The following is a 12170-nucleotide window of genomic DNA, read 5'->3' on the forward strand; positions in this document are numbered from 1 at the left end:
GTAATAGGAAAAATAACATAGTAATAAGAACATGTACATTTTTAGCAAGATATACAGTATTTGAATCTACTGTATGTACATACTGGTAATGATGTTACCGACAGAAGAACATGGACTTCATTTACTGTCATGTATACACAAACACACTCCAAAATAACATGAATTAACAAATACAATACAAACATTCTGTGAACACATAAATACATGTACACTCACGGGGCCTTGATAGACATCTAGTCGCATCCTCTTGGCAGCGTTGCGTGTCTCACTTTCACAAGCAGCAGCGAGAATGTTCTCAGCCATGGCAGAGGTGAGGTGTGGGGGTGTGGGCCGTGTCTGACAGCACAGACAATAGTGTATAATATTCATGTGTGAATGAGTGAATATTTATGCATGTTCATGAAACTTGATTCTGAAATTTTACATTGGCAGATACAAAATGATATCTTTCTACAAATCCTGGCCATCCCAGTCTCTACAAACAATCAACCCCCTTCAAATGAAATTCCAAGTTGAAGAACACTGGGAAACTGCGGCACTCCAAAATGTTTCTAAAATCAGAGAATCAAGAGCATGCGGGAGGGTGTGGGAAGTATTTACAGGTTGCAGTGTTGTTACATTGAACCAGTGGCGACACATCATTCTGTTTTGTGCACCACATTTTTAGCTACAAAAAACTAAAACAAACTGAAAATATGTATACACGTACTAATGCCAAAATATATATACACGTATTAATGCCAAAATAACATGCAAAACAGGCAAACCCAACCCCCCAAAAAACAATAATATATATATTTTGGGGGGTGGGTTTGCCTGCTTTGCATGTTATTTTGGCATTAATACGTGTCACATATCACTTTGCAAACAATGTAAAAAAAAAAAAATCGAAATCATTAAGTTAATAAAGCTGCATACAAACTGCTATTCAGTGGAGTGGGTATGTGGTTCTAATTCTGAGTTTAAGGGTCTCTTTCCAAGCTTAAAATGATAAACATTTAACATTGGCCATGCTGTCAATCCATCATGATTTCTGCCACACCCAAAACAACTGTTAACTTGTAACTGGGAAATCTGACTTCAGTGAGTTCAAGACAACTGGGAACTTGGGAAAAAAAACTAGCTAACCTATAACCTGTTTTAGAGAAATGTAATCATTGAATATTGTTAGAGCTTTCATTGTCTGCTTATATGCCCCCTTTTATTTATCCTACGGTTCTGACTTGGTGTACAGGGAGAACACTGTAAGAAAAGAATGGCCATGTTCTGAATTCTGTAGCTGTACATTACAAAAGTGTTGAACAAATAGTTGTATTGACTATGTCCGTCCTAACTCGCTCATTAATGTCTTAATCGAAATTACGGATTGCCTCTTATCCGCTTTTCGTCCCCTTATGCCATAGTTTGTATATCTCAATTGTCAGTAGGAACCACATTTGTTTAATCAAGTCAGCCATATCAGCTGTTTTTTTTAAAGGTAGTAAATTAGGCTGAATGAACTGTTTCGCTGCCAGACAAGATAGCCAGATGTAACACTGCTTAAGTAAGTAAGGTGTTGGGACTGCTGTTGGGACTCTACTGTTAAGACAGCTTTATGTAGGCCCTAACAGTTTGTGGGCAGAGTTTGTCACCATTATAGTGCAATTAATCTATTGTTTCAGTGTTGTATAGTGGCTTTGGAGGCATGCATCCCCAATTTTTTAAATGTTGTTTGCCCCACCAAGATTTACATGCTAAAATCGCCACTGCATTGAGCACATCTTCCACACTTATAGTTCCCAGTTTGAACAGTAAGGCATTTGGAAAGAATGGACCAGCGTGTCTCTGATCGTCTGTATGAGAACACACCAGGCTGGAGCATCAGCTCTGTTTGTAGAATAGGCCAATGTTTGAAGTCTGTTACAAATCACAGCCATGACGTGTTGTCCTTTTCGGGCTTCTGAGCTAGAAATGATGGTCTGGACATGTTCGTGTGCTGCTGTTTTCCAATGTTCTTGAACTTGGGATTTCACTTGAAGTCATTGTCATAAATGGCAACTAATAAAGTCCACTCTACAATCAACCCCCCTTCGTAAGATCATAACACTACCATCTACTAAATAGGGGAGGGGGGCTAGGGACTATGGGGAGGATACTGAGGGGAACAGTGCTTACCTCAAAACCAACCTTCTTCATACGGCGGCAGGACTTGAGGTAGGTGCGGATGCGCTTGCGGGAGCGCTCCTGGAACTCAGGGAACTGTCGGCTGCATGACTCGATGATGGCCTGGATCTTCTCCTTGGGCTGCTTGGAGATGGGCACCATGCGGTCCAGGTTCTCATCCACAAACAGACGAACAAACATCTGAGAGGGTAGAGATAGAGGGGGGAAGGGAGGAGCGCGAGGAGGATTGGGTGTATAAGGGAGGAGAGGGGGAAGATAGGTTTAGAAGGGAGACGAGATGATGGGAGGTGTAGAGGGGAGAGAGGAGGAGGGGGTGTAGAGTAGGGGGAAGCAGGAGGGGTATGTGTAAACAGACAAAAAGAGCAACAGCAGAAGTGGGGGAGTAAACATGGAGGTAGAGCATGAAAGAGGGTGCAAAGAAAAGGAGAGAGATTAAATAAAGAGGGTGGAGAGAGGAGAGAAGATATAGTGAATGCAAAAAAACATTCAAAATGCACAATAACATGACAATTGTCTTAAGGTTGAGGAGTGCCATTTTACATTTTCCCTCTGACATTTATATTATTTTGAAAAAGTGCTAACTTAACTTCTTTGTAGATATTTGGGTTGCATGAAGACAAATTGTGTTGCATAAAGGCCAATTTCTTCAATTTCTTGAAGTATATATTTAGTTGTGACAGCTGCGATGATACTCTTACATTAAATGCTTTCAGCCTCTCTGGGTCCATTCCCTCAGCATCAGTGATCTTGTCACTGTCATCGTGGTCGTCATGATCGTCATCATCATCATCGATGATCTGAGCACGCCCAGAGGTCAGGTCCTCAGCACTCATGCTCAGTTCTGTCTTCAATGAGTCATAGCTTCCGGGGCTGTGCTGAGGAGACTGTAAACACCCACAAAGAAACAAAACACTGTTACTATTGCCACAGATAAGGACACAAAACAGCATTCAGGTTGTAATAAAACATCTGGTGTGGCTATCACCACAACACCATATTCAAATGGATTTTCTGTCCTTACCCTGTTGCCGTAGTCTGGTTTCCCAGGGGACTTCCTCGTAGCGTCAGCTGAGTAGGGCGTCCCAACAGGGCTCCCCACAGGCAGCAGTCTGTCAGTCAGATTGACTGGTTGCTGGTCCTCTGAGGAGGAAGAGGAGGAGGTGGTGGTGCTAAAGTCCAGGGGAGCACTCACCCCATTCTCAGTCACCTCCCTGTATGGAGCCACACCATCTGAAGGGACACTGCCCACAACCATTGCCTCCAGGGGGGCCAGGGATGGCAGTCCGTTGGCACTCTCAGAGTTGTCATCTGAAAGAGAGAGAGCGAGAGAGAGCGAGCGAGCGAGAGAGAAATTGAGGCATGATATAATAAATGAATTAGTCTCAATAAATCCAGATATTATCATTCATAAAATGTTCCTTTTTCCGGCCCCCATTTGAAAATGTGAATTACCAAATCCTACAAATTGAGGTTTTTGCTAACTGTCATATAAGTAAGATGACCTGGTGTGTTGTGAGGATGTGCAATGTAGTTGTTTTTGATAGTTGAGTAAATAAATAAACACACATTTACTCTATTTCTATCCTTAGCAATCACTCTATTTGTGTGTGTGTGTGTGTGTGTGTGTGTGTGTGTGTGTGTGTGTGTGTGTGTGTGTGTGTGTGTTGAGGGCTGGGGTGGATTTACATGCTATTTGTTGTGCTCTCAGTGTTTGTATAGGAAGAGGAGGGTATTGGGGTCAACTGTCAAAATAAATAGAGGGTGCTGCCACAGTAGAGGGCTGTGTTTCTAATGGGGGATGGAGGGATGGAGATGAGGAGAGAGGAAGGGAGGAGGAGGACATGATGGGATGGTTGGGGAGGATGTGATGGGATGGTAGGGGAGGATGTAATGGCGGAGAAGCTAAGGGGGGAACAGACCCTCACAGGGTGCCATGCAAAGTACAAGTGAACAGTAATAATCTGTCAAAAACAACACTAATGTGGGGTTATGCTGTCAAACCACGAAGACGACTCATTTCTACCATCACCTTTTCCTTGAGGCAGGAGAGCCATCAAAGTCACCCTTTCCCCCATCCAAATCTAAAAGGCCCCTCTCACAGGCATTTCCATTGTTGTGCTGATATGGCTTTTTCCTATTGTGTTGACTAGCTAGAATCCAGCCAATGCTAAATCTGTGACTTTTTCTTTGAATACACTATTCAATACAAACTGGTAACCAGAGTGTCTGGTTGTCTAGAGCTTTTAATATCTGTAGTTTCTTAGTGGATGTCCACTTTCCCATCATGAGTCAGTCATGGATGGAGGTGGGGGTGGCTGGAGGCCCCTCAGACATTAGGGATGAATGAGGTTGGGTTGGGGTAGTGAAACACATTAGTACATTAATAGAAGCACAAAGTGCTCCCTATCCTATACTACCAGTACATGGTTCTCCCACACCTGCTTAACGTACAGTCGTGGCCAAAAGTTAAGAATGAAACAAATATTAACTTTCACAAGGTTTGCTGCTTCAGTGTCTTCAGATATTTTTGTCAGATGTTACTATGGAATACTGAAGTATAATTACAAGCATTTCATAAGTGTCAAAGGCTTTTATTGACAATTACATGAAGTTGATGCAGTCAATATTTGCAGTCTTGACCCTTCTTTTTATTTATTTAAAAACAAAATCCCCCTTTTTCTCCCCAATTTCGTCGTATCCAATTGTTAGTAGTTACAATCTTGTCTCATCACTACAACTCCCGTACGGGCTCGGGCAGAGACTAAGGTCGAGAACCATGCGTCCTCCGAAACACAACCCAACCAAGCCGCACTGCTTCTTAACAGCAGCATAGCCTAGTGGTTAGAGCGTTGGACTAGTAACCGGAAGGTTGCGAGTTCAATCCCCTGAGCTGACAAGGTACAAATCTGTCGTTCTGCCCCTGAACAGGGCAGTTAACCCACTGTTCCCAGGCCGTCATTGAAAATAAGAATGTGTTCTTAACTGACTTGCCTGGTTAAATAAAGGTAAAATAAATAAAAAAAACACAGCGCGCATCCAACCCGGAAGCCAGCCGCACCAATGTGTCGGAGGAAACACCGTGCACCTAGTGACCTGGTCAGAGCGCACTGCGCCCGGCCCGCCACAGGAGTCGCTAGTGCGCGATGAGACAAGGATATCCCTAACGGCCAAACCCTCCCTAACCCGGATGACGCTAGGCCAATTGTGCGTCGCCCCATGGACCTCCCGGTCACAGCCGGCTGCGACAGAGCCTGGGTTCGAGACCCTTCTTTTTCAACACCTCTGCAATTGCCCTGGCATGCTGTCAATTAACTTCTGAGCCACATCCTGACTGATGGCAGCCCATTCTTGCATAATCAATGCTTGGAGTTTGTCTGAATTTGTGGGTTTTTGTTTGTCCACCCACCTCTTGAGGACTGACCACAAGTTCTCAATGGGATTAAGATCTGGGGAGTTTCCTGGACATGGACACAAAATATTGATGTTTTGTTCCCCGAGGCACTTAGTTATCGTCATGCTGGAAAAGGCATTGTTCGTCACCAAACTGGAAGAAACTTCTTGTTGTGTTCTTAGGCAAAATTGTGAGTGAGCCCTTCCCTTGGCTGAGAAGCAACCCCACACATGAATGGTCTCAGGATGCTTTACTATTGGCATGACACAGGTCCGATGGTAGCGCTCACCTTGTCTTCTCCGGACAAGCTTTTTTCCGGATGCCCCAAACAATCAGAAAAGGGATTCATCAGAGAATGATTTTACCCCAGTCGTCAGCAGTCCAATCCATGTACCTTTTGCATAATATCAGTCTGTCCCTGATGTTTTTCCTGGAGAGAAGTGGCTTCTTTGCGGCCCTTCTTGACACCAGGCCATCCTCCAAAAGTCTTTGCCTCACTGTGCATGCAGATGCACTCACACCTGCCTGCTGCCATTCCTGAGCAAGCTCTGTACTGATGGTACCCTGATCCCACAGCTGAATAAACTTTAGGAGACGGTCCTGGCACTTGCTGGACTTTCTTGGGCACCCTGAAGCCTTCTTCAAAACAATTGAACCGCTCTCCTTGAAGATCTGATAAATGGTTGATTGAGGTGCAATCTTACTGGCAGCAATATCCTTGCCTGTGAAGCCCTTTTTGGGCAAAGCAATGATGACGGCACGTGTTTCCTTGCAGGTAACCATGGCTGACAGAGAAAGAACAATGATTCCAAACACCACCCTCCTTTTGAAGCTTACAGTCTGTTATTTCGAACTCAATCAGCATGACAGAGTCATCTTCAGCCTTGTCCTCGTCAACACTCACACCTGTGTTAACAAGAGAATCACTGACATGATGTCAGCTGGTCCTTTTGTGGCAGGGCTGAAATGCAGTGGAAATGTTTTTGTGGGATTCGGTTCATTTGCATGGCAAAGAGGGACGTTGCAATTCATCTGATCACTCTTCATAACATTCTGGAGTATATGCAAATTGACATCATACAAACTGAGGCAGCAGACTTTGTGAAAATGTATCTTTGTGTCGTTCTCAAAACGTTTGGCCACGACTGTACATCCCAAATCACGCTCAACCAATGAAAACAGGGACATACTGTAAACAAACAAACATACAGTACGCACAAACACACGAAAAGGCTTACCGTCTTCCTCTTTCAATGCGGCTTGTGGGCTGTGTACTCCATTGGGGGGACTGAGCTCAGGGACAGGGGGACGCTCAGCAGAGACCCACGTGGGCTCAGCCATATCCATGTCCTCACTGCTCACCGAACTTTCATCCTGAGAAGAGAGAGAGAGAGAGAAAGAGGAGAGAAAATTGAGACATTTCTCAAATTACGATTTCGTCCCTGAGGACGATTGAATAGGCTGCTGAAGATTTGATTGTATTTAATTTATTACGATCCGAATTAGCCGACGCCAATGGCAACAGCTAATGTTACTGGGGTTCGACATAACAAACAAGACATTACAGACTAGAGACTATACAATTAATATACATTTAAAAACATTAACATGTAGTGTGTGTGTGAGGGCATCTATCAGTTACACATACATGTTGCGAGGTGTCGCTTTATTCCTATTTTAAAACCAGATTTTCTGTTCACTTACGCTATATAAGATGGAAGGGAGTTCCATACACTCCTGGCTCTGTATAATACTGTACGTATCCTTGAATTTGTTCTCAACACCCCTGGTGGCATGTCTGATAACAATAAAGAGCAAAAGCGGCTTTGACTATATGAATGGACAATAATCAAGATAAAACTACAGCCTGCAAGACTTGCTTTGTAGAGTGTGGTGTCCAAAAATCAGAGCATCTCTTCATTATGGACAGACCTCTCCCCATTTTTACAACCATTGAATCTCTATGTTTTGACCATGACAGTTTACAATCTAAGGTAACACCAGGTGATTTAGTCTCTTCAACTTGTTCAACAGCACACCTAAGCCTATATGGGAGGGTCTGGGGGGGCATAACTCCGAGGTGGCGGTTCTGGTGAGGGACGTGGACCCCACTCCACTTCTGACTCGGCCCACTTACGTAATGTCTCTGGAGCGGGAACCCTCACCACCGACCCCGGACTAGAGGACGCCACTGGACTGATGGTGGAGTCTGGAGTGAGTGGCTGCGCTGGACAGGCGGGAGACTCTGGCGGCGCCGGACTGGAGGGAGACTCTGGCGGCGCCGGACTGGAGGGAGACTCTGGCGGCGCCGGACAGGCGGGAGACTCTGGCGGCGCCGGACTGGAGGGAGAATCTGGCGGCGCCGGACTGGAGGGATCCGGACTGTCACCCATCGTGGGAGGTTCCGGTCTTTGGCCCGTCGTAGGAGGTTCCGGTCTGTAAACTATCGCCGGACGCTCTGGACTGGATACTGTCGCCGGACGCTCTGGACTGGGTACTGTCGCCAGACGCTCTGGACTGGTTACTGTCGCCGGATGCTCTGGACCGGTTACTGTCGCAGGACGCTCTGGACTGGGTACTGTAGCCGGACGCTCTGGACTGGCGAGGCACACTGTAGGCCTGGTGCGTGGTGCCGGCACTGGTGGTAGCGGGCTGGGGACACTCACCTCATGGCGAGTGCGGGGAGGAGGAACAGGGCGTGCTGGACTGCCGAGGCGCACTATAGGCCTGGTGTGTGGTGCCAGCACTGGTGGTACCGGGCTGGAGACACGCACCTCAGGGCAAGTGCGAGGAGCAGGATTAGGGAGTACTGGACCCTGGAGGCACACTGGTGGCCTGGTGCGTGGTGCCGGCACTGGTGGTACCGGGCTGGAGACACACACCTCGGGGCAAGTGCGGGGAGGAGGAACAGGGCGTACTGGACTGCCGAGGCGCACTATAGGCCTGGTGCGTGGTGTTGGCACTGGTGGTACTGGGCTGGTGACACGCACCTTAGGGCGAGTGCGGGGAAGAGGCACTGGATACACTGGACAGTGGAGACGCATTGGACATCCAGAACATAGAGCTGGCTCGATACGTCGTGGCTGGATGACCAATCTAGCGCACTGGAGAATAGCTGAATAGCGCACTGGAGACACCGTGCGCATCTCTGCATAACACGGTGCCTGACCAGTTACACACTCCCCACGGTAAGCACAAGGAGTTGGCTTAGGTCTCCTACCTGACTCAGCCAATCTTCTCGTGTGCCCCCTCCCAAAAATCTTGGGGGGCCTCTCGTTCTTCCGTGCTAGCCTTGTACCCTCATAACGTCGCCGTTCCTCCTGTGCTTTCTCCACCTGCTTCCATTGCAGAGTCCTTTCCCCTCGGTACTTCTCCTCGTTGTATAGATAATCACCCACGAATTACCCAAGGAATATGGCTGCCTAAATATGGTTCCCAATCAGAGACAACGATAAACAGCTGCCTCTAATTGAGAACCAATCAGGCAACCATAGACATACTAAACACCTAGACTAGTAAACAACCCCATAAACATACAAAAACTCTAGACAGGACAAAACACAACAAACCACCCCTTGTCACACTCTGACCTAACCAAAATAATAAAGAAAACAAAGAATACTAAGGTCAGGGCGTGACAGCGTACATGGTTGAATCATCAGCATACATGGACACACATGCTTTGTTTAATGCCAGTGGCAGGTCATTGGTAAAATAGAAAAGAGTAGAGGGTCTAGAGAGCTGTCCTGCAGTACACACTTTAAATGTTTGAGAAGCTTACATAAAAAAAGCAACAACAGATTATGGTCAATATTATCAAAGGCTGCACTGAAATCTCACAGTACAGCTCCCACAATTGTATTGTTATTGTCACGATCGTCGTATGGAGGGGACCAAAGCGCAGCGTGGTGTGAATACATTCTTCTTTATTGAATGAAGAACACAAAGAATACTTAAACAAAAAACAACAAAACGATTAAGATGACCGTGACCGCTATATAAACACTGTGCTAACATGCAACATAACAGACAATAACCCACGAAATACCCAAAGAAGATGGCTGCCTAAATATGGTTCCCAATCAGAGACAACGATAAACACCTGCCTCTAATTGAGAACCAATCTAGGCAACCATAAACACCTAGATGGAAACAACCCCATAAATCTACAATACCCCTAGACAGTACAAACCCCCTAGATGAGACAAAACACACACTTCACCCATGTCGCACCCTGACCTAACCAAAATAATAAAGAAAACAAAGAATACTAAGGTCAGGGGGTGACAGTACCCCCCCCACAAAGGTGCGGACTCCAGCCGCAAAAACATAATCTAAAGGGGAGGGTCCGGGTGAGCCTCTTTCACGGCGGTGGCTCGGGTGCTGGACGTGGAACCCACTCCACCATAGTCTTAGTCCTCTTTTGTGGCCTCCAAGGAACGGCGACCCTCGCCGTCAACCTAGGACTGGCAACCCTACTAAAGAGCCCCACTGGACTGAGGGGCAGCTCCGGACTGAAGGGCAGCTCCGGACTGAGGGGCAGCTCCGGACTGAGGGGCCCCTCCGGACTGAGGGGCAGCTCCGGACTGAGGGGCAGCTCCGGACTGAGGGGCAGCTCCTGGCTGGCTGACGGCTCCTGCAGCTCCTGGCTGGCTGACGGCTCTTGCAGCTCCTGGCTGGCTGACGGCTCTGGCAGCTCCTGGCTGGCTGACGGCTCTGGCAGCTCCTGGCTGGCTGACGGCTCTGGCAGGTCCTGGCTGACTGACGGCTCTGGCAGCTTCTGGCTGGCTGACGGCTCGGGCAGCTCCTGGCTGGTTGGCGGCTCGGGCAGCTCCTGGCTGACTGATGGCTCGGGCAGCTCCTGGCTGGCTGGTGGCTCGGGCAGCTCCTGGCTGGCTCACGGCTCTGGCAGGTCCTGGCTGACTGACGGCTCGGGCAGCTTCTGGCTGGCTGACGGCTCGGGCAGCTCCTGGCTGGCTGGCGGCACCGAGACAGACGGGAGACTCTGGCGGCTCGGGACAGACGGGCGACTCTGGGGTCTCGGGACAGACAGGCGACACTGGCATCTCGGGACAGACGGGAGACTCTGGCGGCTCGGGACAGACGGGAGACTCTGGCGGCTCGGGACAGACGGGAGACTCTGGCGGCTCGGGACAGACGGGAGACTCTGGCGGCTCGGGACAGACGGGAGACTCTGGCGGCTCGGGACAGACGGGAGACTCTGGCGGCTCGGGACAGACGGGAGACTCTGGCGGCTCGGGACAGACGGGAGACTCTGGCGGCTCGGGACAGACGGGAGACTCTGGCGGCTCGGGACAGACGGGAGACTCTGACGGCTCGGGACAGACGGGAGACTCTGACGGCTCGGGACAGACGGGAGACTCTGGCGGCTCGGGACAGACGAGGCACACTGTAGGTCTGGTGCGTGGTGCCGGCACTGGTGGTACTGGGCCGAGGACACGCACCTCAGGGCAAGTGCGGGGAGGAGGAACAGGGAGAACTGGGCTCTGGCGACGCACAGGAAGCCTGGTGCGGGGGGGCTGCCACCGGAGGGCTGGTGTGTGGAGATGGCACCGGATAGACCGGACCGAGAAGGCGCACTGGAGATCTGGAGCACCGAGCTTGCCCAACCTTACCTGGTTGAATGCTCCCCGTAGCCAAACCAGTGCGGCGAGGTGGAATAGCCCGCACTGGGCTGTGCAGGCGAACCGGGGACACCATGCGTAAGGCTGGTCCCATGTATGCCGGCCCGAGGAGACGCACTGTAGACCAGATGCGTAAAGCCGGCTTCATGGTGCCTGGCTCGATGCCCACTCTAGCCCGGCCGATACGAGGAGCTGGAATGTATCGCACCGGGCTATGCACACGCACCGGGGACACCGTGCTCTCCACCGTATAACACGGTACCTGCCCGGTACAATGCCCTCTCTCTCCACGGTAACAACGCCCTCTCTCTCCACGGTAAGCATGGGGAGCTGGCGCAGGTCTCCTACCTGACTTCGGCACACTCCCCGCGTGCCCTCCCCCAATACATTTTTGGGGCTGCCACTCGGGCTTCCAGCCGCGCCTCCTCATACCGACGCCTCTCTGCTTTCGCTGCCTCCAGCTCTGCTTTGGGACGGCGATATTCCCCTGGCTGTGCCCAGGGTCCTTTGCCGTCCAGAATCTCCTCCCAAGTCCAGAAGTCCTTTGATTGCTGCTGCTGTCCGTTACCACGCTGCTTGGTCCATTGTTGGTGGGTTATTCTGTCACGATCGTCGTATGGAGGGGACCAAAGCGCAGCGTGGTGTGAATAAATTCTTCTTTATTGAATGAAGAACACGAAGAACACTTAAACAAAAAACAACAAAACGATTAAGACGAACGTGACCGCTATATAAACACTGTGCTAACATGCAACATAACATAGGCAATAACCCAAGAAATACCCAAAGAAGATGGCTGCCTAAATATGGTTCCCAATCAGAGACAAAGATAAACACCTGCCTCTAATTGAGAACCAATCTAGGCAACCATAGACCTACATAAACACCTAGATGGAAACAACCCCATAAATCTACAAAACCCCTAGACAGTACAAACACCCTAGATGAGACAAAAACACACATATCACCCA

General features: G+C 48.9%; 1 protein-coding gene across 1 annotated transcript in view; it reads right to left on the reverse strand.

Annotated features, from left to right (window-relative positions):
* The window catches only part of LOC109907039 (nucleolar protein 4-like), a 40754-nt gene that overhangs the window by 7016 nt on the left and 21568 nt on the right, over positions 1-12170 (reverse strand). Inside the window, exons 5-9 of the mRNA XM_031794460.1 lie at positions 6793-6928; positions 3185-3471; positions 2862-3047; positions 2155-2343; positions 217-336 (exon numbers count right to left, since the gene is read on the reverse strand). Coding sequence (XP_031650320.1) covers positions 217-336; positions 2155-2343; positions 2862-3047; positions 3185-3471; positions 6793-6928 — 918 coding nt within the window. The remainder of the gene's footprint in view (positions 1-216; positions 337-2154; positions 2344-2861; positions 3048-3184; positions 3472-6792; positions 6929-12170) is intronic.

The sequence above is a fragment of the Oncorhynchus kisutch genome, linkage group LG17 (genome assembly GCF_002021735.2).
Source record: "Oncorhynchus kisutch isolate 150728-3 linkage group LG17, Okis_V2, whole genome shotgun sequence".
NCBI classification, from domain to species: domain Eukaryota; kingdom Metazoa; phylum Chordata; class Actinopteri; order Salmoniformes; family Salmonidae; genus Oncorhynchus; species Oncorhynchus kisutch.